Raw genomic sequence first — 25,075 nt, 5'->3', positions numbered from 1 at the left:
TCTTAGAAGGCGCACTTCTCACATTTTTTAATGTTTTAAAAGCACGTTGAGTTTTCACAATTGACTTCTTCTGTTGAATGTAAATTTCAGAGCGCTCGCGTGGCCTGTATTGGTTCATGGTAAAAATCTGCTTGGACTGACGCTTCAAACGCGGTATGTCATTAAGCGATGTGACATCTCTGTCAAAAGTTATGGCGTTGCCAGATGTGTCCGCCGAATATGGACAAACCTGTATTTTATTGGCTTAAAACATTGCAATGTTTTATTTTACGATTGCCTGGTAAACATTACCATCGATCTCCACAAATAAACAAACGTTGTTTTTATAAAAACAACAATAAAGGGATTAAACCTGACCATTTAACAACAACAAAATTTAATTTTTTTTAATTATACATTAATTTTCGATGTCGCCATTTATTTTACACCTAAATTACATGGTGATATCCCAAAATACGCCATTAATCCAGTGCAAATCTTAAAAACCGTTTAAATGTGTTTTCGAAGGCGAGTAATGAAATAAAAAAAAGAAAATTAATACATTTGTTTTTAAATCAAATGCCTAATTAAGGGCTGAGCGCTCAAAACTGTTGCGCGTCATCTGGAGTAAAAATTTGTGATTTAATTCACCAATTGATTGTCTCCATCTATTAAACATTTATATTTGGTTGGGAGACATGAAATTATGAATTATCTAGAGAATCGACGTATTTTACAACTATCATGGTAGAAGAATACAGGTAGTTGCAACGACACAGCTGCTGGCATAATGAACTATCAAACCAATTTTGGAATTGACATTTTTTAATGAAAAATTATTCAAATTTGTAAAAAATTTAAAAAAATGTGTACCATAACAACCTACCATTGGCGTCGCATAAGAAAACATAAAAAAATCTACTTATTTTTGACAAAATGTTTTAAAAATATTGACATATCTTTGACACTGCTGGGATAATGAACTGTCAAACCAATATTGAAATTGAAAATTTTGAATGAAAAATTATTCAAAAAGGAAGTGGAACAGTTTCTTAAAACTACAGAAATACAGCCCTGAAGCTATGTCCGCTTCCTGTCAGAATTATTAATCACAGCACATATTTAAAACCCATTCCGTCTGATAATGTCTAACTTTTTCATTGTGCCATGCTTATTACTATGCTTTAGTGAGCATGCATATCTTCACTGCTATTATTATTGTTTTTGAAAGGGAACGATTAGAAGAATTAATATATAGCAATATTTATTTATCTTTTAATGGGAAAAGTCTTGCTGCACAAGTATCCTTTAACCTTCATGTAAACTAGGCAAGTTTACGTTCTCTTTTGAACCTATCTCTTGGGTTTATACAAGACAAATATTTTCAGCAATTTTCTGTTTCATCATTGCCTTTTCTATCATTTTTAATAATAACTTTGTTAAAAAATAAAACCACAAAAGTAATTGCCAGAAAATTGCTAGCACGTCTCTCTCGAACAAACAAAGAATTGCAACCAGAAAACTTGCCTAATATAAATTCGAATTTATAATAAGATATAGAAAATAAAAATGGTGATCCGTATGAAAGATTAAAAGAATAAAAAAAATAATTGAAGTGACAAAGGATGATATAAAAGGATGTCGCATTGAAGTTTAATACCAACCTGGTTATGTGGTTTAAACTTATACACACAAAACGAGTCATGGTAGAAGAATATAGGTAGACGTATCGACGCAGCTGCTGAGACAATGAAATGTCAAACCAATTTTGGAATTGAAAATGTTGAATGAAATTTTTTTTAAATTTGTAAAAATTGTTGAAAAAGGCATTTTATAATAACCTCCGAATGACGTCGTATAAGAAAACATATAAAAAGCTACTTATATTTGAAAATAAATTAAAAAAATTTTGACATATCAATGCTCCCAAGCGTTGATGCATCTACCTGTATTTTTCTACCATGAAACGAGTTCTGCTACGTACATTTGTGACGACAGACTGAATGCTAATCGGTATTTGATGAAGGGAAAAGAAAATGTTCAAGGTCACCAATGTAGGTAGAACAAAAATGTATGTGAATTTGATCCCTTTTCTTAAAACAACATACATACTTATAGTTTCATGTTAAGTATGTACATGTGGCTGCATTATGCGTTATGGCTGGTGTATATCCCAAAGAAATGGTAGAACATACAAATTATAAAAATTCCATAATTGTTATTTATGAAAATAAGAATTTAACACCCATAGTTTTTTTTCTAAAAACAACAATAATGCGATTAAGCCTAACGAATGGGATAAACACTATTTGTGTCCTGTGGCAAAATATATAATATTTTTCATTTTGAGGTTGAATCTTTGCTTTTCTTGTTATCTAATTTACAACATTTCGTATTTCAAAACTAAATTCAAAGCTCGATATATGTATTCTTCTATTAGTATTCTTACATACATATTATTATACATATTCTTTATATTTTTCAAAAAACTCGTTTTCCCCAAAAGATTCTTCGTCTGAGTATTTGCAAAGGCATGTTGATTGCATTTGAAAAACACAACCCTGAAATTGAAGTTGTTTAGCTTCATTATTACCAAAAAATGCAACAAGTGGCTTTGTTTTTGACACTTTTCTAAACAATATTTTAATTAGAGAGAAAATCGTGAATTTTGCAGTTTCTAGAACATATATACATATAAAATATATATAGTCGATATGTTTAATTGTAAATATATAAAATTATAAGAAAATACAACTCTACAAACTAATTTTACGAACGAGCAAAAAAAGAGAGAAGAGAACCCCTTACTGTAAATACAATGCTTTGGCAACCCCGTCATTTCCAAAGAAAACGAAGTCAAAGGAAATTTACAAAAATTTATGGACGCTTAAATAGTAATTTGCATGGCATTTTAAGATTTTCAATTTTTATAAATTTCCTAACAAAATTTTCAAAAAATTACTACAAGAGTGTATTTACTTGAACTCAGGTAAAAATTTAAAAACATTTTCATTGGAAATTTGTGTTTTAATTAGGGATGAAAACATCTGGAAAGAATGCTATACCTGCGTACATTTTGGGTAAGAATACATTGCATTGGAATTTAATGCTATAAAAGGGAGAAACATCGACGATATTTTCACAGTCGTTGACAACACCCCGTTCGTTAAAGATAGTTTTTATTGAACGTCGCAGATACGCATTGGAGAAAATTAAGAGTGAAATTATTGGGACTGCTGAAAAAAGGTGTGTTTTGTGAAACGAACATAAAAAGCTGTAGTTCTAAAAATATTCAGAGAATAAATATAAAAACAATATGGTCGCTTTGTACAATGTCGATGAATTGGACCAAAATCCCAAGACATTGGGAGATTGGGTCAAGAATTTCCGCTTGAAAAAGATACAAATGAAACGAAAGTTGCGAGCTTCGGGTGCCGAACTAAGGGTCTGCGCCATTTTGTCGACGGCTTTGATGTCGGCCGAACTAGAATTACGTCGCAAACAACAAGAACGTTTTCAAAAGTGGTTAGAATTCCAATCAAAAATCAATAAAAACCACGAACTGCAACCTCGGAGTGAACCTCTCAGCCAACATCAACAGCATTCATCAAATTTCAACGAAGAAGTAGTTCTTGTGGCAAGACATGAAAGTGATGCGCAAACCTGCAAACAAAGTGAAGAAATAACCAATTTGTGGAAATGTGAACTGAGTGAACTAGATAATTTTATGCGTAGCATTAGCAGCAGCACAAATAGTTGTAGAGACATTAGTAGTAGTAATGAAAATGAATCAAGACAAAATGGCGACCAAAATTTTCCAAGTGAAGTCCAGAAAAACTTCTTCCAGCAATCAATACAAGTGTCTAGTTAATGTTGTATTCGTATTTAATCAGCCATTTCCTTGATAGAGGAAAAATCTAAAAATGTTTGTGATTTATTGTCATTTTGTTTGCATATGTATACATTTTTGTAAAATTTGTTTAGCAAGTTTTATTATGCCAGTTTTTCCATTTACAGTCCGTTGGGACCTTTGTCTGAAGTTACATACCATCCCCCATTTACACAACTATACCATGGAATCTAAGAAGTTACATAGGCCACATAATATAGTTGGTGGTACTTCTGAAACTGGCCATTGGGAGACATGACAAGGTCTTCAGCTAATAGTCAACGACTGGGTGGAAAAGATAAACCAAGAAATCGGTTTGTAACTTTTTATTTTCATTTTATTTAAAATATTGTGAAATTACCCAGGAATGATTACTCAAGGCCAAAGATAACGACCGACGCCATTTTGTGAAATATTGTGTATGTATTGCCCACGAAATAAACCACATTGGAAAATGGAATGGCGAAGTTGTTGCATTTGGTCACGTATACAGATAAACAACAAAAGAGCGAGCACTCTTTCTCGTAGAAAGAGACAGCAGTATCAACACACCACTAAAGAATCTGTGCGATGAGTAATCATTGTTGGGTAAGTTTCTTTGTAGTTTGTATACATACATATTCCGTTGTTGTGTATACCAGTAGAGGAAGAGAAGAAAACAAAATGAAATTAGTCGTGTGATTCATATTGAATTGTCTATATGTAAAATTTTTCTCATAAAATAATCGTAAGATATTAGTTAATTTTTTGTATATAAAAGCAAAGTTCAAAGAATTTTGAAAAGAAATAAAAGTATTCCATTTTGAATGATTATTTAAAACGAAACATGTGTATGTCTTTTTTATTTATATTCCCAAAAACTCCAGCCTAAATAATGCCTTTATTTGCAGCTTTCGAGAATGAAAACGTCAGCATTTCCAAAGCGCCCTGCCTGCCTTCCTTCTATACAAAAACTACGTTATGGCGATATCATGAGATCCCAAAGGGAGGTAGAAGAAATGTCTCGAACAAATCCTTGTCATTTTGATGCCAAACGTCTAATAGGCTTTAAGCAAGCGCAGAGTGAGTTGAACATCGAAGAAAATTCATCTTTTTAGGATACACCAATTCCTTAACATTGTTGGTTGGCACTCATGGTCTGAAAAGTGCAAATTCTACACAAATTCTATTCGTTCTAAATAATCTCAAAGAGTAGTGGAATATTAATTTTGAATCACGGCAAGCGGTGTGGGAGCAGTAAGAAATGAATGCGGTTACTGCCATGGAGTATGAATCAGTCTGGCTTCAACAAAATCATGTTTAGTTGCTGTCCGGAACAACATTCCTCCTCATCAGTCCGTATCATGAACTTTGCAATCAACACAAGGATTTTTAAATGGGAAAAATGAATGGTATTTATGAAAACTATTTCTATAAATCACAACATTTTTCCCGAATTTTCAGTAAGATGTGGGGCTGTTACCATTGCTTCCCACAGATGTTTGTTTTGCTGTTGTGAATCGATTGGTCGTCAGTCAGGCAGTCCGCAAACTGTTTGAGGATGTTTTATATACGTTTATCCACTTTCACTTTTTATGTGTCATAGAGCAGATTCGTAAGCAGTATCTACAAATCACAATGTAAAATAACTTACAATTTTAGGAAAAAAAAATATCCACACCAACCCAAGGAAAATGCAACTACATCAATTGTTGCCACCAGTTAGGATTTTCAGTGAATTTTGAGAGCCTACAAGAGCCCTGATTCATTTCTTGAAAATCGTAAGCAGTATTATGAAATATCTTTGCAATAACATGTAATTTTAGGATTTCGAAATTTACGTGTTGCGAATGATAACGAAGAATGTTCCAAGAATGTCTACAATTGCCTTTAAATCATCCCATACCCTTCACACATATCAGCAGAGTACAATACTTTAAACAACGTGAACCGTCCATGATTTCATAAATTAGTGGTCTGTTGGAGCGAATCCCCTCTACCAGGTGACAACGTTTTTATTAAATAATACCAGTTCAAATTTTCTTTAGTTTGTATGGCAACTCCTAAACAAAATGATACGGCTACAACAACAGCTACAGCAATATGCATGTTCCAGGTGTATTTTATTTGAAATAATTTCTTTTGGAGAAGATTGGGATTTGAGGGGATTGGTCTATCCAAGAAAGCTGTATCACAAACATTTTTACTAAGCATAATCGACTGCATCGTTGACCTTGATCCGAATAGTGTCATTTCCACTGATATAATTAAGGAGCATATTGACGGTATACGCAATTTTCCATAACCCAAACATGTAGAGTTCTATAATTTTTAGCATTGCGACTCAGTTGATCTGTGCCTGAGCGCAATTTGTGAGCAAGTTCTGACAATACTGCTGGCAAACTCTAATCCTGTCCATATGGTGCTGAACTTCTACACTCAGTAAGGAATATGTGAAATTAAATATCGGCTAATGAAATATTTGCAGAAAAAACATAAGCGACAAATGGGTACTACCGAAATTTCTCTGAGGGATTCATTATCCTCCTTTTTATTAAAGTCAACAGAAACAAAACATATTCCCACTGTAAGAACGTTGTATTTCGTTTAAAACTAATGCGATTATTCCAGATACGATTATTTGTTGCTGCCTATTAAATATAGAGGACTAAAAAGCAATACATGAATACTTAGTTGCGAAAACCACCCTCCACACAGAGTAAGGAAGAAAGAATTTCCTCTTTTGAATAATATGATTCTTACAGATAAAATACTGACAACTTTAAAAAGAAATAACATGCCTTTGGGATATTCACAATGCACTAAGTATTGAGGAAGCGTAAGAAGACAATTTGGTTTGTTTTCACGTTTTGCTTTCCGGGTTTTATACGACCTCCTTCATAAAAATGCTAAAAGCCTGTCTTTGTGAACACCATTTTCTTGGAAAGAATGTGCTTTCATCGTTTCTGCAATAGTATCGCGTAAGAGAATTTGTGGAGAATTATATGTCATTAATTTCATTTTCCAGAAAATATTTAATAAGTTTCCCCCAACGAAAATGACAGCATGAAGATGCTTTTAAGGCCCCCACATCCAAATATTGGGTTGGTTTAATAATAAATACAATGGCTTTCGACCCTCGATCAGGCAAGCTTTGCATTCTGAACTTAACAAATCGAATATGTTTCTTGACAAATTTTTAGCGTTATGACACAGTTGAACGGTGCCTGTGTATAACTGGATCGTAATATAAACATGGATGCTTGCATATGCGACAGATCTCGTGTCACAAGTCCCAATATTCGACATCTGCAATAGTATCGCGTAAGATAATTTGTGGAAAATTATATGCGATTAATTTAATTTTTCCAGAAAATATTTCAAAAGTCCCAACGAAAATGACAGCATGAAGATGCTTTTAAGGCCCCCACATCCAAATATTGGGTTGGTTAATAATAAATACAATGGCTTTCGACCCTCGATCAGGCAAGCTTTGCATTCTGAACTTAACAAATCGAACATGTTTCTTGACAAATTTTTAGCGTTATGACACAGTTGAACGGTGCCTGTGTATAACTGGATCGTAATATAAACATGGATGCTTGCATATGCGACAGATCTCGTGTCACAAATCCCAATATTCGATATCTGCAATAGTATCGCGTAAGATAATTTGTGGAAAATTATATGCGATTAATTTAATTTTTCCAGAAAATATTTCATAAGTCTCTCCCAACCAAAAAGACAGCATGAAGATGCTTTTAAGGCCTCCACATCCAAATATTGGGTTGATTTGAAAATAAAACTACAATGGCTTTCGACCTCCTGATCAGGCAAGCTTTGCATTCTAAACTTAACAAATCGAACGTGTTTCTTGACAAATTTTAGCGTTATGACACAGTTGAACGGTGCCTGTGCGTAACTGGATCGTAATATAAACATGGATGCTTGCATATGCGACAGATCTCGTCTCACAAAACCCATATTCGATATGGCTTTAAGACAAATTTGACAGGCAAGATTTCTATTTTTTTAATATAAGAAACGAAGGTTTTTTTTGGAAAGAATTTTTTAGCGTTATAACACAGTTGAACGGTACCTGTGTATAACTTGTAAAGGGAATTACGTCGATTGTACATTTGGCTCAACGTATATATCCTGGATCAACGAAATAATTGTCAAGAGTTTTCATTTGGAAAACACAGGCAAGATTGTATTTATGATTACGAAAATCGAACATATTTCTTAACTAAATTTTAGCATGTACAGCAGTTGGTCAGTGCCCGAGCAGAATGGCGAGACAGACACCCATAATATTTATTAAGCGTTTGAAATATACTTGATTTATCTACGTTGTTGTTGCCCCTTTCGTTTTCTTTTTCTACATATTTGCACAGAACCAGCAGCAAGACATTTTTAACGCAAGAGACTCAAGGCGTAGAAATACTCGTCCCATTGATTCTGTGGCACGGTGTGCGATTTGATTCGTTGTTCTGGTAATTTTAACGCTTACACATTTACCAAGAAGCATTTAATCCATTTGCTTACAGAGATGTTCGTTCATCACATGGGAAAAAATAACCAGACAGCTAAGGGAATCGCTATAATGTTGAGATATGCTAACGATGATGATAATAAGCCCGATGTGATGAAAGTTTTTTAACTTAATATACCACAAAAATCATCAATAATTGCACTCACGCCGATCAGAGATACATTGTTGTGCACATAAATTAAATAGTTGCTTTCTCTTTAGCAGAGCCCACCTCTGGGCACAGAACATTGTTCTTCAGCTTTGAGTTCTATATATCGCAAATGATATCGTCTTTTCCGTGTTGCATGTAAATCAGCAATCGAGAAGTGACTTGGTACCCCGAAAAAATATAGCTAAGGGAATCGCTAATATATTTTTTGAGTAGCCGTGCAATAACAACGCCATTCTTAAATGTGTTCCTGCCGATGTTATTGCTGCGAGAACAAGTATAAACATGATGACCGACATGCTCCTTTAAAGTAAGCTCTGCACGACCCAATCATTACTAATTAATTTTTTACAGCACAGCCAAGCGAAGCTTAAAGATGCTAAGGGAATCGCATATGTATAAAATCAATATAATATCCCCCATTTTGATACAGAATATTAACTAAATAAATTGCTGGCAATTTCGATTTGTGTGGCAACATAACAACACTGTTGATGATAAAGGATCAAAGGAATCGAGAAAAAAACTAACCATGTCTCATTAAAGATTGTCCAAAATCCAAACTTAAAATGCTAAGGGAATCGCAAACATTTAAATTAATTCTCCTCTGATCACTTCCCATGTGATCGCCTCAAACATCCGTCAGCCGTGTAAGCATACATATTGTTCAAAAGTAGAGATGTATATAAATGGAAAAAAGAAATGCCACACATCAGAAATGGAACCATAAATGAAACGAAATTTCCGCTGTCACAAGATACATCAAATTCCCCGAGTCTGTAGTATGTAATTCACTGTGCTGCTGCTGCTGCGTTCCTTTCCTTCCCCTTTTCTGTTCTTTTATCATTTTTAGTAGCATTTTTATGTCACAGTTGATCGGTGCCTGTGCATAATGCTTGTGGAAATATCTTGAGTTTTGGGAGAGAGCCAATTGACTGGACACAGGGTCAAAATGCGCGGCGGATACACCACAACCATCTGCTTTTTGTTTTTCTCTCTTTTTTTTTTGTTTCTTCGCTTTCTATAACTTTTATAGATAAATGCAACAGTTGATCGGTGCCTGTTTGCATTTCTTGGCAAAATAAAAGAGAACCATAGAAGATTCCTCACAACATGGCGCGACTTCATCTTGCTCTCTTTTCTGTTTTTTTTTTTCGTCTCCGTTCTCCGTTTCTTTTTTACTGTGGTTTATATTTTTTTAGCTTTATTATGTCACAGTTGATCGGTGCCTGTGCATAAATTAGACATTTACTGGGAGAGGGTTGATTGAAAGTAATGTGGTCACCAACAACCTTTTGCATGGAGTCAGGCGGGACAACAGCGAACAGAATGTTTTGTCTCTTGTTTTTGTTTCTATTTTATGTTTTTTATAGCCTTTAAAATTATGACACAGTTGATCGGTGCCTGTGCATAACCTTTTCGGAGGATAGAGAAGATGTTCGTTGGGTATCTCCGAATCCCGGCTCTTGATTTATTTTACCGATATTGCTACGGAGCTTTATTGTGCAGCTAGTTTCGTGTTTTTGTCTTCTTTTTGTATTGCTTTTCTTGCATTTTTTGTAAAACATTTTAGCGTTATGATACAGTTGATCGGTGCCTGTATATAACTTGCCTATAAAATAATTCTGAGGACTGAAAGAATGACATATCGGTGACGTTGATGATGAAATTACAGATGGAAGAAATAATTTATCTTTGCACACTTGACTCGATTCGGTCGGTGGGACTTAAAAATATAGATGTGCTGCTTGAGCGACTACAGCCATTGTTGACTCTCGACAGCTATTCATACAACAGGTTTTTGTATTTATTACATTTCCTTACGCTAATGATACCATTTACAGGAATCCGTCTTGCGTTGTTTTCTATTCTGTTCTTTGAGGAACTTTCTTGAGTATGTTTTTCTTTTCCCGCTAAATTCTACACTACAAAATATCGTTAAAGGGAATCCATACGATACAACAACTCGCAGGCCCTACAACCGCTAAAATCTACTCTACTCCATATGTTTCTTAAAGGGAATCCAAGAAACACGGCACCTGTAACCTCTACTTTCCTGCTTTTTGTTTCACAACTTTTTCTATGTTTCCTTTTCTGCGCAACATTGTCACTAGTTGTTATTGTAAATAAGTTTTCGAGTCATATGAACATTATTTTGTACTTATATAGATAGACATGTTCTCAACTAAACGAATAAGACAAAAAGTATCACAAATTGTTGAACCAAAAACAAATGAATTGTATGAAAAATATCTCTCACAATGTATAAAAAATGAAAACAAGGAGAGAAACCAATCAAATATGAAACAAAATTCCATATTTATAGAAAAATTCTGTTTTAAACAAAGTTTTGTAATTCTGAAATATTTTCATAGACGAAAACAAAGTTTATTGTTTTTAAACTATATATTTTTCCATGTAACCTCTAAATTGTAAACTTTGTCAAACGTAGTTATGCCTATATTTAAACTTTGTAACATAAACTGGACATCCTTATTGCAAACACACACAAACAACATACCCTAGAGAAACCAAACCGATGACATTTGTATTCGACCGAGCTTCTTTTGGGTAGCGAAATAGAGTGAGATAAACCTTCAACTGCAGCTTCAAGTATTTGGAAATACCCTCTATCCGAAATATGCCTTATATTACCAGAGAGATGATTATAGTTGAATGCCGAGACTGAAAGCGAGGAAGATTAAAATAGAAAAAAAAAATAATGGGAGACGTGTGTGCCTTAGAATTTCCTGTGAAAGCAAACATCTAATTTTGGGTTTCTTCAATTATGTTATCAAACCACCACCCCCTTCGAACAAAAATTGATGCAATGGACGAAAGCAAGATCAACGGAGCGTATAAGCAGCTCTCATTCCTGGCTATGTTACAGATTACCTGTGACTCCTAATATGCTATTTATGTCCGTGTTCGTCTGCAAAAGTTCGTTTTTGAAACTTGAAACATCGATTTTGCATATCGTGCACCAACCATACCAACACCCGAATTTCCTGTGTCTTCTAGACAGCAAAGTCTCTGCAGCTCTTGTTGACACAAATCTTAAATGATATCATCATCCCTGCATCAAGCCATTGCGTTAGTCGTATGCAACGAGAGGGGTTTTTGAATTGATATGTCGAACAAAATCGGCCATCGTAAATGACTTTAAATACACAACCCATCCTACTTCATTATGTGGAAGGGCGTACTACTTTATCAGACAACCACCGAAGCTGCTTATAAATGCGTAGTCACACCTTAGTGAGAGGTAACAGTTCAAAAGCGGCTGAATTAACACATCAAACATCATCATCATAACCGATTACCAAATTACAACTTTAATCATTTTCTCTAATGGTGCTAAACAACACCGCAAATCCTTTTTGCAACCTTCTGTGAAGAATTTCTCATCCATCCCGTTTAATGAATGTAGCCCGAATTTGTATGGATACAATGTTCACCATCTCGGGTTCTTTTTTAACTGGAAGACGATGCATTTGAATATAATTGCTCGAGCCATGCATTCGACCGTTCTTCCGACAATACGTACTGTAATTTTCATGTTGCATTTTCTGGTGAATGCAGAAACTCAACCGATATACAATAGGAACATTGAGATACAATAATCGTAGAACACACAATTTACAATCATGATGTAAAAATTTGCATTTGTACTGGCGTTGCGGCAAACAATTTCGAATCGTCTGCATATGGGTCCAGATCTATTACGAACTTCTTCTGATTGTAGTCATTGGAACTATTCCATTGGTTATCTGTGTGGAACATTCTTCGTATTTGGAAAGCGTAGCGTAAACTATTCAGTCAGCCAATTTTTCTTGTCTTGTGTCTATACTGGGAAGAGTATCACTTTGTCTGCAGCGTACATCGAAAATTTATTCAGTTGACTGCAACGAGGGAATTAGGAATTGACGGCAGCGTGGGACACCAAGTGTTGACGGCAGCGTGGGACACCAAGTGATGACGGCAGCGTGGGACACCAAGTATTGACGGCGGCGTGGGATACCAAGTGTTGACGGCAGCGTGGGATTCCAAGAATGGACGGCGGCGTGGGACTCCAAGGATTGACGGCAGCGTGGGATACCAAGCATTGACGGCAGCGTGGGATACCAAGCATCGACGGCAGCGTGGGACTCCAAGAAGGGGCGGCGTGGGATTCTAAGGATTGACGGCAGCGTGGGATTCCAAGGATTGACGGCAGCGTGGGATTCCAAGTATTGACGGCGGCGTGGGACACCAAGGATTGACGGCGGCGTGGGACACCAAGGATTGACTGCGGCGTGGGATTCCAAGGATTGACTGCGGCGTGGGATACCAAGTATTGACGGCGGCGTGGGACACCAAGGATTGACTGCGGCGTGGGATACCAAGAGTTGACGGCAGCGTGGGACACCAAGTGTTGACGGCAGCGTGGGACTATATGGTTCGGCAGCAGTGGATAACTCTTATGTCAGGACATAGTAGGGATATTTTCGACGTTTAGTTGGGTTCCTCTTTTTCCACATTTTTCCTAGCTGTATTTCAAAGATAATCGCGTGGTTTTTTTTTGAAGGACCATTATTTATTTCAAGGGACATAAACATTGTGTAGAATTTGTCGATTTCCCCATATCCTTGCAGTATTTTCCATACTTGTTATTTTTTGTCCGTATCATTTCTTAATGCAAATCCAAACTATTTTTAATAAAATGTTCATGCATATATTTTTGAAAAGAATTAAAACATGGTTTCATTAATCAATAAAACCTTCCTAAAAATTAAATCATTCGTTTTTATTTTTCTTTGAGAAGAGTGGTTGGTGAACGGGAGTTGGAGGGGAGTCTGTCTAAGAAATATGTAACGCTCAAAAGTAAGTAAGAAAATGGAATGTGCAATTATAAACTCGATGCGATATCTAACAAAAGTCCTAACATATATTGGTCAAATTTACTTTTAGTCTTCATTAGTAGAAGAAGGGGAAGTGAAATGGCGTAAAATTGCCTCTTTGGCAATTAATTATAGTAATATATAGGAAAAATAAGGCAATACCCACCCCCTATATGTAAGTATAATAAATTTTGATTTTATAATTTTCCCCTTATTAAAGTTATATCTGAATGTAGATAGGTTTAGTATTAAATTAATTAATCTCTAATATCCACGATTCGTGTCTTTAACGATTTTTCTTACAACGAATTCGTCCAACGTAATTCTTTTCCAAAGGTTCATTTTGAGGGACATATTCGAGAATGTGTTATGGGTTTCTTTTTATCTTTGGAAAACCACCTTTTTTTGGGAGTCTGTACAATTTTCAAATGCTTTGGCTTTATTTCAAAGTGTTTATTAAGAAAGTAGATCTTGGATAGACTGAGTAGAAACTTAATTGCTGTTACTATTAGAAAGGAAAAATGCTTTGTTCATTCTAATATGTTTTTAATAAATATTTTATTTTGCACAAAAAAAGTTTTTATTTTGTTTTTTTTGTTTTTTTTTTTTAATAATATTTTAGCAATAGCATAAATATGGCATTATATATCACTTTCTAGCCTAATCCATTTGTTACTTTTAATAGAATTCATTATGTTCTCACTAGGGCCTAAATGTTTTTCCAATGAGGCCAGGTTTTTATTTCATTATACAGTGCTGTACCAGGACATGACGTTGCTTTGGTTTGACGATGTCCCAATAAAGTATAATTTTCTTTTAAGTATCAACCACTTACGGCCTCAGCTATCAAGTCTTTGGCATTTTGCAACATATTTTCCGATGGTTTATTGCCTGAAAGTGCACAAAAGTTATACAAAATACTTCAATACATATTTTATATTTATACGTCTTACTTTCAAAGTTGCCCAGGAAGACAATGCCAATGCTGTTGCGATTGTACTTTGGCGCATGCGAGCCTTGGTATCCCCATCCTCTGCCTTCGTATACATTTCCATCGCCGCCTATAATAAAGTTGTAGCCAATGTCGCTGAAGTTACGACGGCCCTTGTGGTCGCTCTGAATATTTTTAATCAGACGTTGGCAGGATGTTTCCGTATTACATCCATTTGGATTGTCGGAATGATGAATAATAACATAGTCCACAGCACCATTGATTCGAGCTGGAGAACGTGCTGCCACAGCTCCCCAGCTGCTGCGTGGTTTTATATTAATGGCATCGCAATGGCATATAGCTAAATAAAAATCCTGTTTACCAAGGAGGTCAAATACTAGCACTTATATTTTTCTGCTTACCCAGTGTCAGCAAAGATAAGAATTTTATTAGAGCTACATTCATCGTGATCTTCTCGTTGAATGATGTGTTGTCTACGCTTTTAGATGTAGTTATTGTGTGTGCGTCAATTAAACCGAGGGGAAGCTTTTTATAACAGCAGATTTTTAATGATCTTTTGGTTCCGCTTATCAGTTTGGTACGGCGTGTGTATGTATTTATTTTCTTTTGTGGCAAAGGGGATTTACTTTTTCTTCTGTTCTCCCGCTGATTTGCGGGAGATGATTGGGGATGCCCCAAAGTCTTTAGTTTTTGTTGATCATAATTTGGGTAAATTTGGTTATATTTTTTCTCAACATTTCTGCGAAATGTTTTTTTTTTTTAACAGTGAATATATTTATATGCGCATTCTCATGAATCTAGTAGAGATGAATGAGTTCATTGCTGGTTGTGTGATATAAAAGGACACTTGAACTCGAAGTCACAACAAATTGGACATTGCATATATTCATAATTTGCGTTGAAAAACTTCGGACAACTCGAAAATTGTTGATGACTAAGTTATTGAGTGTCCAAACAAACACACAAAATCATAACATTTGATGTATATTCTATTGGAATCCTGGATTTGTTCTATATTATTTTTTGTAAGAATGCACCCTATCCAAATCCACTCAGAAGAATAACTTTGAATTTAATTTTCCACATTGTTTATTGCAGTTTTGTTTTATTTTAATTCATTTCTTAATATGTTTATTGGTTAAACTATACAATTACAATTTTTCAAATATGTTCTTTATTGTATTCAATATTCAAGGACAAATTTTGAGTCCTGACTTAAATTTTGGTTTGTTTTTAAAAATTTTAAGTCATTACCAGAAATAAAATACTACGGAACGAAAGAGAAAATTCTTATTTAAGTTTATTATTTATGAATATGTACAGACAGTCGACCAAATCATACAAATAAATGTACACATACATTTAATAGTTAGTGTAGCTTTTTCAATTAATTGTTTATCATCTATTTTAATTGTATGTATTTTTTTTAAACATCTTATAGAAAATTGTGCCATTTATGTTTATTTTTATATGTATGTGTTTGTATGTGTTATATAAATATTCATATTTTTTAGATGATATAATACTCCATTGTTGATAAAGCTGAACTTGTAAACATTGACGTACTTCAAAGGTAAATGATCTAATGCTTCCAATTATGTAATAATTTTTTCAACTTTTAAACAAAAAACACCACAAAACTAATTTTTTCTTTTAAAATTATAAGTTATTGTTGCGAAACTAGCTTTAATTTTTTTTATCATCAGAAACTATAACAAAAAAATACGATACCAAATATTTAATGACAAATTTTTTTACGCTAGTGTAATTCAAATGTGATAAAAAGAAAAATATATTTTTTGGTGAAATGTCTTTCACAAGAATATCATTCAAATCAATTCATCAAATTGCAAATAAGTATGTACATATATACAAATATTTAAATGACATGTGTACGTATACACGAATTTTTATGACAATAATAAATAGTTTTATTATTGATATTTTAGAAAACTTTTCGGAAATAAACTGCTCTGTTCAAAAAACTGCAAGAATCTGTAAGATTTACTTTCGATATCATCGATATCATACAGGAAAAACCGGTTATCGTAGTAATACTTTTCTTATTGCAGGTCCTGGAACAGGGCATCTTTTGTAAAGAATGTCCCATCCAAAGTAGCTGCATACACATACAAGCAATAGTTTGCACAATGTGTCGTCAATTTTACAGATTTTTTAAATTTCAATGGTGTAAATATTAATTCTGTAGATCGACGCATTCTTTTGGATTTGGATATGATTGCTGCGTGTATTCCGGAATGCTTACATTAACACTTTTAATACATTTTGGAAAAAATACACAAATAGTTAATAATAAAATAATTAATAAAATGTTAAAAAAAATCACGCGGTTTGAGCATCAATAACATTTCGACCAATCGACCAAAAAATACTCTGTACCTTAACACTATGGTTTTTGTTTGTTTATTTTTATGTATGTATGTTATTAATAATTAGTCACGAGCATATCCGCGAGCTTTTATTTCATTTCTAGATTAATGTTATTTAACGATTTTATTATATTTATATGAACTAAGATTATTTATATGTATGTGTGTAATTACTTAACCATTACAAAACGATCGTCTATTTTTTTTTTGTTAACAAAATTCTTATTTGCCTTAAAATCATTTATTTCAATACCAATGGTAAAAATACTTATTCTTGCTCTTTTTATCTGACAAAAGATGCAGACATTGTATTGCTCATTTTATGTTTGTTAAATTTGTTTTAGTTGCTGATGCATGTGCTTCACCTCGCCTATGCATGTTTCATTGAAAAAATACTATAAATTCTATTCTATATTCATATATTTTAGTATATATGTATGTAGCAAAGTTTCTTACTAAATCTTTTTTTAAAAAACCTTTGTTGTCCAATATATTTTCAATACTGTGGTCAGGCTGTAATTATTTTTAATTTGTCGAGTTACTGATAGTCTTGAAAATATGTTTGGTTGGTTTTTTTTTTTCTTTCAAACATAGTTCTCTTTCGTAGTTTCTTATAGTTGCCAGTTTGTTAAGGCTTTCTTTAAATATGTTTGACAATTAAAAACTCATTTAGGTATATATATTTTTTTGTTAAAACTGTATATGTCTGATGAATTAAAGTGCTTGAAATTGAATGAATGAATTAAAGCACTCAGTTAAAGTTCGGGCTCCAGATAGCCCTGGCTATGTCGAAGAGTGTTGTCCAGTGGGAGTAGTTCAACCGTCTTGTAGCATATTATTTGAAACAAACTTGTTAGCTTTACGCAGAGATTTTTTCAGATCTAATTTTTTGTATATATTATTTTTATTTTTTGTATATCATTTTGTTAGCATATTATATTCGCTTTAATTGGCCTAAATGCTTTGTATACATTTCACAGTATGAATGAATAAAAAAATAATAATTAGGTGATAGCTTTCCATAGATTTGAGATTTATACAAAGGAAAATATTTAGATCAGAAAATATTGAAGGAATGTAATCGACAAAGGGAAACAGAACGATGTTATCACTCGTTCAACGTAAAAAGTCTTGACTTGGTCGTTAAAACTGAGTTATTTTTCAAATTACTTTATTTTTCACATATTGTTAGAGATTTTTAAACTCTGTAAGTCTATAACTTTTCTTTTTTTTTTGTAATCGCCATAGGTGTGTTAGCTTTTGCCACAATCGCTTGCCGCAGAATTTTAAGAACTTCGGAACGAAAATTACAAAAATTACTGGGAGAGCAACATTTGACAATTGATATACTGAGAGTTTGCCAAACCTCACAAAGTATCATCTGCAGATTTAAAATCGTTTGTTTTGTGGACGACTATTGGTTTTCAGAACAATAATTTGAATTCCACTTCTAATATCTCAACAAATTTTAAAGAGTGGCACGGAACTGATCTTTTTTTGTTACATTTTACTAAATGCTGTCTTATAAATGTTTGCAGCAGTACAAGTTACTGAGAATAATTATATGAACTGTTAATTGATTGCAATTTATTCGAAGCAAGTTATATGTTCCTGAAATCTTACACTCTTTTTCCAATCTCCGTTCGATAACATGCTATTTGGTTGTATTATTTTATCGGGATTAAAATAATAACTGACAATATTTGGAATTATATGTTACTATTTAATTAAAATTAGAAAACACAAGTGGAAGAAACTGGCAGTAAATGCTAATAATATAATTATAAACAAAAAATTGCTAAAACAGGTTATAGGCATTATGTTTCACCGTTCCTAATTTTTGATACTCTTTGGAGGTTATGCGACAACGAGAACTCATATAGACAGTTTAATATAAGATATAATGCTACCCACATTCCCAATAAACATGTGGTTAAAATCATAATAATTAATACGAAATTTTAGGAGATATTGAACGGAGCTACTTGTAAACGTGAACAAATATATATAATATTCTACCACAGGCATTTGTATCCCTTATTCCAAATATCAATTTTTCCTTTGGGATGTGTGGCTTAAATCGTAAAAATACAAAATATCAGGAGGTCTTGTTATATATCATACGTTGACGTTGATCGATATAGTCAATCTTCGATCTTGACCTGGCTGCAGACAAAAGTCACATGTGTGTAAATATGCGGTTTCACACCCCTATTCCCACATAATAGTGACGGTTGGACTCCGCTAAATCCAATTCAAATTTTATTCTAATTAAAAATATATACGGTATGCGGTCGGAAATGATTGTTTTATTGTATTACAAACGAAAAAAAGACAAAAATACCCCTCATACAATGTAAAAATGTTATGTCGTCCTATTTATGAGCATTGTACCAAATTAATTCAAATAAAAATGGTTTCCAAACATGTGTATTTATAGTTAGAGAAATTACAGCCAATTTCATAGCCTAAAATAGGATGCACCGTATCCTATCCTTTGGCATAATGCTCTTATGAAATTATATGTTCACAATAAAAATAAAAAAAAATAAAAATATTTTATAAAAATAAAGGGTATAAAAGAATTTATTAAATTCATGATATGGTTAACCGAGTATGCTAAAACGAGTTCATCACATATATATGCATTGTTTTTTCAAGAAATTTCGAAATGTGGCTGATTGGGTTTGATATTGAGCCTAGACATTATTAAAATATTACTTACAATCCATACAACATGATGTTTCACTGGAGCATTGTGCAACAGAGTCGTTTTCATGGGAAAATGGGACCTAAAATCCTTTACACTACATTACGAGATCAAGTATTTACCAATAAACTACATTTCAGAGAAAATTCTTTCAAAATCATCAGCCTAGGTTCAAGTTTTGACTTAATCTCAAATAGAGAGTATACTATTTGAAGTATTCTACATTTTCAGACAAATATTTGCCCGTAATATGTGTTAACAGTACCTCAAGATTTCAGGTAACTTGCATTATTCAAATAATTTCTCCATCGGATTGACTGTTGTTGTTAAGCCGTGCACTTAGTGGTTACAAATGCCACTTTCACTTGGTGTTCAACAATTGGCTGTCATTTATTTCAGTTTTTAAAGACTTGAAAGATGAGCTTCGGAAACATCCGAATCTTTAGATGCAAATCGCTTATTGTGAATCATGAATTAAGACAAATATTCTTTTCTGTTGCCTTTGTGTGCATCCTCTGTGCACTGTGGACAGAGTTGAACTTTTAGTTTAATTTGAAAATAATAAAAATTGTTTTTTTTTTATTTTGAATTAAATGAAGACTTTATTTTTCACTTGGCTCACATAATGTTTTTGTTTTCTAATTTTTAAAAATATATATACCTATATAAGTATATGTTAGTTTTATTGTGGGTGTGGTGTTGTTATATGTTTGTTTCTCCTTGATGTACATATGTATGTTAAGTTGATACGGGGAAAGTAGTTGTGGTGGTAAAAATGATAATTACAATTACATAAGTATTAGCATTTAACACATTATTTAATATACAAAAGAATCGAATATCTATTTTGTAATTGAAAAAAAACTTAGATGCAATTTTAAATTTACAAAGAAAAAAACGTCTTAAAAATTATACAATATTTTTTAAACAAACTGTACACAAATTTAATAAAAAATCACAAATATTTGCAAATCGAATGGTGAGTAATTTTTTTGTGTTCTTAAAGAAAAACAAAATTTCTAATTTATGTTGTTTATTGTTTATGTAGTTATTTCCTACGTCTTTTTTGCCAGTAAAGATTCAAATTTTAAAATCAAATTAAAACACTAGAATAGAAAATATAGGAAATAATGGTCTTCTAATTCCAGTTTAACAAATAAATTGGAAATATGACTTGTTGCAGGGCGAAAGGGTTCTACCTATTAAGTTGAGTAATACATTTTCGATGTGTTTTCTCTTACCCAATTAAAATGAATAATAATCAATACTTTAGTATTTTTCCTAAAATGGCAATAAACAATACATTTTTTGGAAGGAAAACAGCATCGATACTACTTGCTTGCAGGGGAGAGTTCGTCCAGAGACGTTTTAAGAAACCGGAAAAACAAGTTAGCTTTTTTTTGTTCAAACAACATTGTGGTGGTGAAAGTGTAGTCGTTTTCAATGATAAGCCAGTTAAACTTAAAATTCCGCAATGGTGTTTCAATAAAAAAAAAGATTTTTAATAGCCTTCGCCCTAAGAAACATTAAGTCGTACAAAAACCTAACAAAAACTATTGACAATAGAAAATTTGTTTTTCTTCAAAATCCAAGAATTAAAATTAGCATTGTATTTCTTTTTATAAAAACAGAATTGTTTTTTTTTTCAATTGCAAAACATACATATATATAATTATAAGACGTAACTTTTTTAATTTTAGAATTAATTACTAAAAAATATTTTAATTTAAAAGAAAGACAAACCTTTAATATTTACAATGTACTTTTGGTAAGCGATTGCATATAAGCAATTGTTGCTCATTTTTAATTATCTTTGTGTGTGTTTTTTGTTACTTTTGGATTTTCAAAACTAATGTTTACCTGTTTATAGGGGAGTTTTACTGGATTTTAGTACATTTCTTTTTTTAATTTCTTCGGTTTATAATGTTTTTCTTTTCAAAAGATTTCATTTTAAAGTGGGATGATTATTGTTTTCTCACTACGTTTTGTTTTCTTTTGTTAACAATATTTTTTAGGTTGACTCCATAATATTTTGTGTGTTTAATATTAAATATTGTTTTTATTAAAATTAATTTAAATTTCTTATTTTTTGTATAAATATCAGCTTTAATATTAATGGAATTTTGTTTACATGTTAATTTGCTATTAACATTCATTTCCAAAAACTAAAATTCAGCTTAGATTTACAAACAACTTTTTTGAGTTTTATTGTTGTTCTTTATAAAGAAGACCCCACACATGGAGAGGATGACCATGGTTACTTTCGAAAGACTATCATAAATAAAGGAATATTTATTTGGCATAGAAAATGTGTGAAAAAAAAAAACGTGAATGATCGAACCAAATTAATGATTTCCGTTCCTAATGAATAGAAATTTATCTATTAGCAATAGAATTGTCAACATTAAACGTACATAATACACGAGTTTGACAATTCCAATGGTGGCTTTTGAGCAACGTATCAAGATCAACTCCACTACGAATGTTTGTGTTACAGGAACAAAATAGCATTGGATTACTGTTTTATTGACACGAACAAAAAATTAAATAATATTAATTACTTATTTTCTTTTATTAATAATTATAAACATATCTGTAAGTTGTGATAATTACCAATTTGTTAATGGTAACCCAAATCTATTCTCAAATTAAACAAACAATTGTCAATATAGTATATATTAACAAATACAATAACTATTTATAAATTGAAATTTCAAATAAATACACATAAATGTATGACTACGATAATCCATTTATGATGAAAGTTTTTAAAAAAAATTGTCTCAAAGATGATCTCGATTCTGTATCGGTACTGTTGCGCCAGAAATACCATTTTCGTCCCCACGTGCTAAAACCACACTGCCATGTGTTGAAAAGTACTTCTTCATATCCTCGTTTTGGTGATGTATATTTTTATGTGATGAGTTGCTGCTGCTGTTTCTTGAAACCCAAAATTGTTAGTTAATGTTGTTACATTTCCAAGTATATCTCTTGAGTTGTTGTTTCTTTTGCTGACTCTATCCTTTTTTTTTTTGTTAATTATTTTTTCTGCGTAATTTTACAATTTTTTTGGTAGATTTTTTATCTTCTTGTTGTAACTTTTATTGATGTTTTAAAATTTTTTATATTTTGTTGCACAAAATTTTGTTGGGTATGGATTTTTTATCGATAATTTCTGTTGCCATTGCAATTGTCATGGCCTATGGAACCTGTAAAGAAAGCCAGAAATGGGGAAATGGTTAATAACGATTGAACGAGAAATGTTAGAAAAATTTAATTTTTTAAAAACTGATGTTATTTAGCGGCCTTCACGAAACAAGAAAATTGGATATTTGAATCGTATATAAACACTATGCCTTACAAACAATTTCGCCTTAATCTTGGCGAGCAGTTACAAGTGTGAGTTGAGAAAAATTTGGTACTAATTTTCAAATTTACATTCGTCCGCAATGGGTGGCTTGAATGAAAAATAGGAACTGCATATTAGGCGTGTTTGTTATCGATAAGATTATAATTGTTATTATTAATTGTCAACAATTTTAAGAAAACAAGTCACTGACTTATTGACAAATGTTTGCAGGGACAGAAAGGGTTGTTAAAAAATATTGTTTTCTTTATAGCAAACTATGTGTTTTGTACAATTGTGCTGGAAATATGCGTGTGTTTGTTATGCATAACCATCGTTCATGTATGTATTTGTACATACATCCACATATCCTTATGTTTGGACATAGTTTAAGAGGAAACGGAAATAAAATGTAATTTTTCACTTGACTGCGTTTGAGAAACTCAAACACACACCCTCACACGTTGGCGATGGCGATGGTGTGTGGAAAATATCATTGCACATAGAATTGGAAACGTAATTGAGAGAGATTAAGCCCATGCCACCATAGGTTTACAGCAGATGGGTCAGATTAAGGTGTAAACAAATTAAATAATCCAATTAATTTTACCTTGTCAAATGTCGACTGCCCTCGTGTACCGCCATCTCCGATGATTTAAATTCATTTAGCTCTTTGCGTATGGCAGCCTTGTCCTTTGGTGTCAGTCTTGTCCATGGCTTATCAGCTCGACGATCGTAGTCGTGGGCCTGAGTCACTTCGATATAATCATTGAATCGGATGATTTTCTTTTCCTTAAGCTCCTCGACGGTGGGTCGAAAACTTAATTTACGCAATAAATAAGATTTCTTTTCTTCTTTCTGTTTTTTCTCTTCGGCGGGTGTTTGTGCTGGGTGGAGAGAAAACAATAAATGTCAGTGTGCGCCTGGGATTTTCAAGTTAATTTACTTACTCTTTAATATGTTACGCTCCACCAATTCATCGGCTGTCGGCCGCATCGACAGGCGCCTAATGAGACGTGCACCAATGGCTTCTTTCGACTCCTTGACATCATTGTCGTTGACGGGATGCAAGATGTTGCGATTGATTAGATCCTGCTTGTCCGGACGCAATTGCAGCTTCAATGAGAGCGACTCCTTGCGGGCGATTTTCGCCTGACGTGATGTGTCATCATCACGATAGAGAATGCGTGAGTTGTCATCATCGCTGCTATCACTGCTGTTCTCGCGTATCACAAATGGCCGAGTGTTTTCCTTGTTCTCCATGGTGCATGGCAGATTAATATTGAACATTTGTTGCCTACTGTTGGGCGTGAACATACAATTGAAAAAAAAAGGGGAAAGCACACATACAAAAAAGGCATGAATTAATTAGAAACAGTGTTGCTCTTAAACGATTACCAAGTTTACATACAACTAGAAAATAAAATATTTACAACATGTATTGTGTTGTGGTTATTTAATTAAATCTTAGATTAAAAAAAAAAACGACATGCATTCAAGAGAAAAAAGTGGAGAGGCAATAAATGTTGTGGTTTTCTTGAACATCTTAATCATCATCCAAATGATTTGCTATCAAATAAACTAAACTAAGCTAAATTTGTGTATGTGTTTTTTAATAGATATTTGAATATTTTTCAGGAATGTAGGTTTTGAAAATTCAATTCCTTTTTCTCTTTTTGTGATAATAAATGAGCAACTGTACTTCACTTCGATGCCATTGCCATATTTCAAAACGAAAAGAAAAAAAAAAAACACCTCAAACAAGACGGAAGGATAGCAGTGCTTAGCGTGAATTAAATCACACGAAAAAGGAGGAGCGTGAAGATGGCCCCAGAAGTGATGCTGATAGAATATTCAAAAGCCATTAACTTTGTCTGAAGTGTTGATTCTCGACAAATTCAATTTGAAAATGAATGACAACGACTAAAATTCATGTCAATCAACAAAATGAGTAATATGAACAATGACTGTTGGGATGTGAAATGTAATGGCTTATTCAACTGAATTGCAATGCTAATTTTATCAGACACCGACTTCTTTATCAGATAATCGAGACATACTTTGTATTATTGGCTAAAATCAAACATCTGCTGTTAATTACTTAAATTATTGCCGAAACAGAAGTGGACAACCGAAAAACTCTTAATTTAGCTGCCAACCCATCTGCTGGTACGGCCGCATTCATAAAATAAGTAGTTGTCCTCATAGTAATACATCCAATTTGCAATACTAAATAAAATACAGCAA

At 33.0% G+C, this 25,075-nt stretch overlaps 2 protein-coding genes and 1 long non-coding RNA gene across 13 annotated transcripts in view; 1 reads left to right on the top strand and 2 right to left on the bottom strand.

Moving 5' to 3' along the window:
- The first annotated feature begins 3,065 nt into the window (after nucleotides 1-3,065).
- On the top strand, nucleotides 3,066-13,326 carry LOC101891216 (uncharacterized). Of its 6 annotated transcripts, none has more exons than XR_009341754.1 (4): nucleotides 3,232-3,904; nucleotides 3,997-4,182; nucleotides 4,759-5,259; nucleotides 5,312-13,326. It is a non-coding gene; the product is annotated as an uncharacterized LOC101891216 (long non-coding RNA). The 6 variants fall into 6 exon arrangements; XR_009341755.1 differs by having other exon boundaries at nucleotides 4,759-8,343; nucleotides 8,398-13,326; XR_225494.4 differs by lacking the exon at nucleotides 3,232-3,904 and adding an exon at nucleotides 3,066-3,225 and having other exon boundaries at nucleotides 4,759-13,326.
- A 681-nt stretch (nucleotides 13,327-14,007) lies between these two features.
- LOC101893184 (peptidoglycan-recognition protein SB1) lies at nucleotides 14,008-14,943 on the bottom strand. Of its 2 annotated transcripts, none has more exons than XM_059119430.1 (3): nucleotides 14,784-14,943; nucleotides 14,384-14,722; nucleotides 14,008-14,321 (listed from the first exon to the last, which is right to left on the bottom strand). In XM_059119430.1, the coding sequence occupies exons 1-3, from the start codon at nucleotides 14,824-14,826 to the stop codon at nucleotides 14,254-14,256; spliced, it is 450 nt and encodes a 149-aa protein (XP_058975413.1). In that variant the 5' UTR covers nucleotides 14,827-14,943; the 3' UTR covers nucleotides 14,008-14,253.
- A 6,163-nt stretch (nucleotides 14,944-21,106) lies between these two features.
- The window catches only part of LOC101891444 (phosphatase and actin regulator 4), a 408,780-nt gene continuing 404,811 nt past the window's right edge, over nucleotides 21,107-25,075 (bottom strand). For all 5 annotated transcript variants that reach the window (XM_059119734.1, XM_059119733.1, XM_059119731.1 and 2 more), the window contains 3 exons: nucleotides 23,779-24,128; nucleotides 23,439-23,715; nucleotides 21,107-22,691 (listed from right to left, as the gene is read on the bottom strand). In XM_059119734.1, the coding sequence (XP_058975717.1) occupies nucleotides 22,676-22,691; nucleotides 23,439-23,715; nucleotides 23,779-24,128 (643 nt within the window). In that variant the 3' untranslated portion in view covers nucleotides 21,107-22,675. The remainder of the gene's footprint in view (nucleotides 22,692-23,438; nucleotides 23,716-23,778; nucleotides 24,129-25,075) is intronic.

This window comes from Musca domestica, unplaced genomic scaffold (assembly GCF_030504385.1).
Source record: "Musca domestica strain aabys unplaced genomic scaffold, Musca_domestica.polishedcontigs.V.1.1 15, whole genome shotgun sequence".
Lineage (NCBI taxonomy): Eukaryota > Metazoa > Arthropoda > Insecta > Diptera > Muscidae > Musca > Musca domestica.
This window is presented reverse-complemented; position numbering and strand designations above follow the sequence as displayed.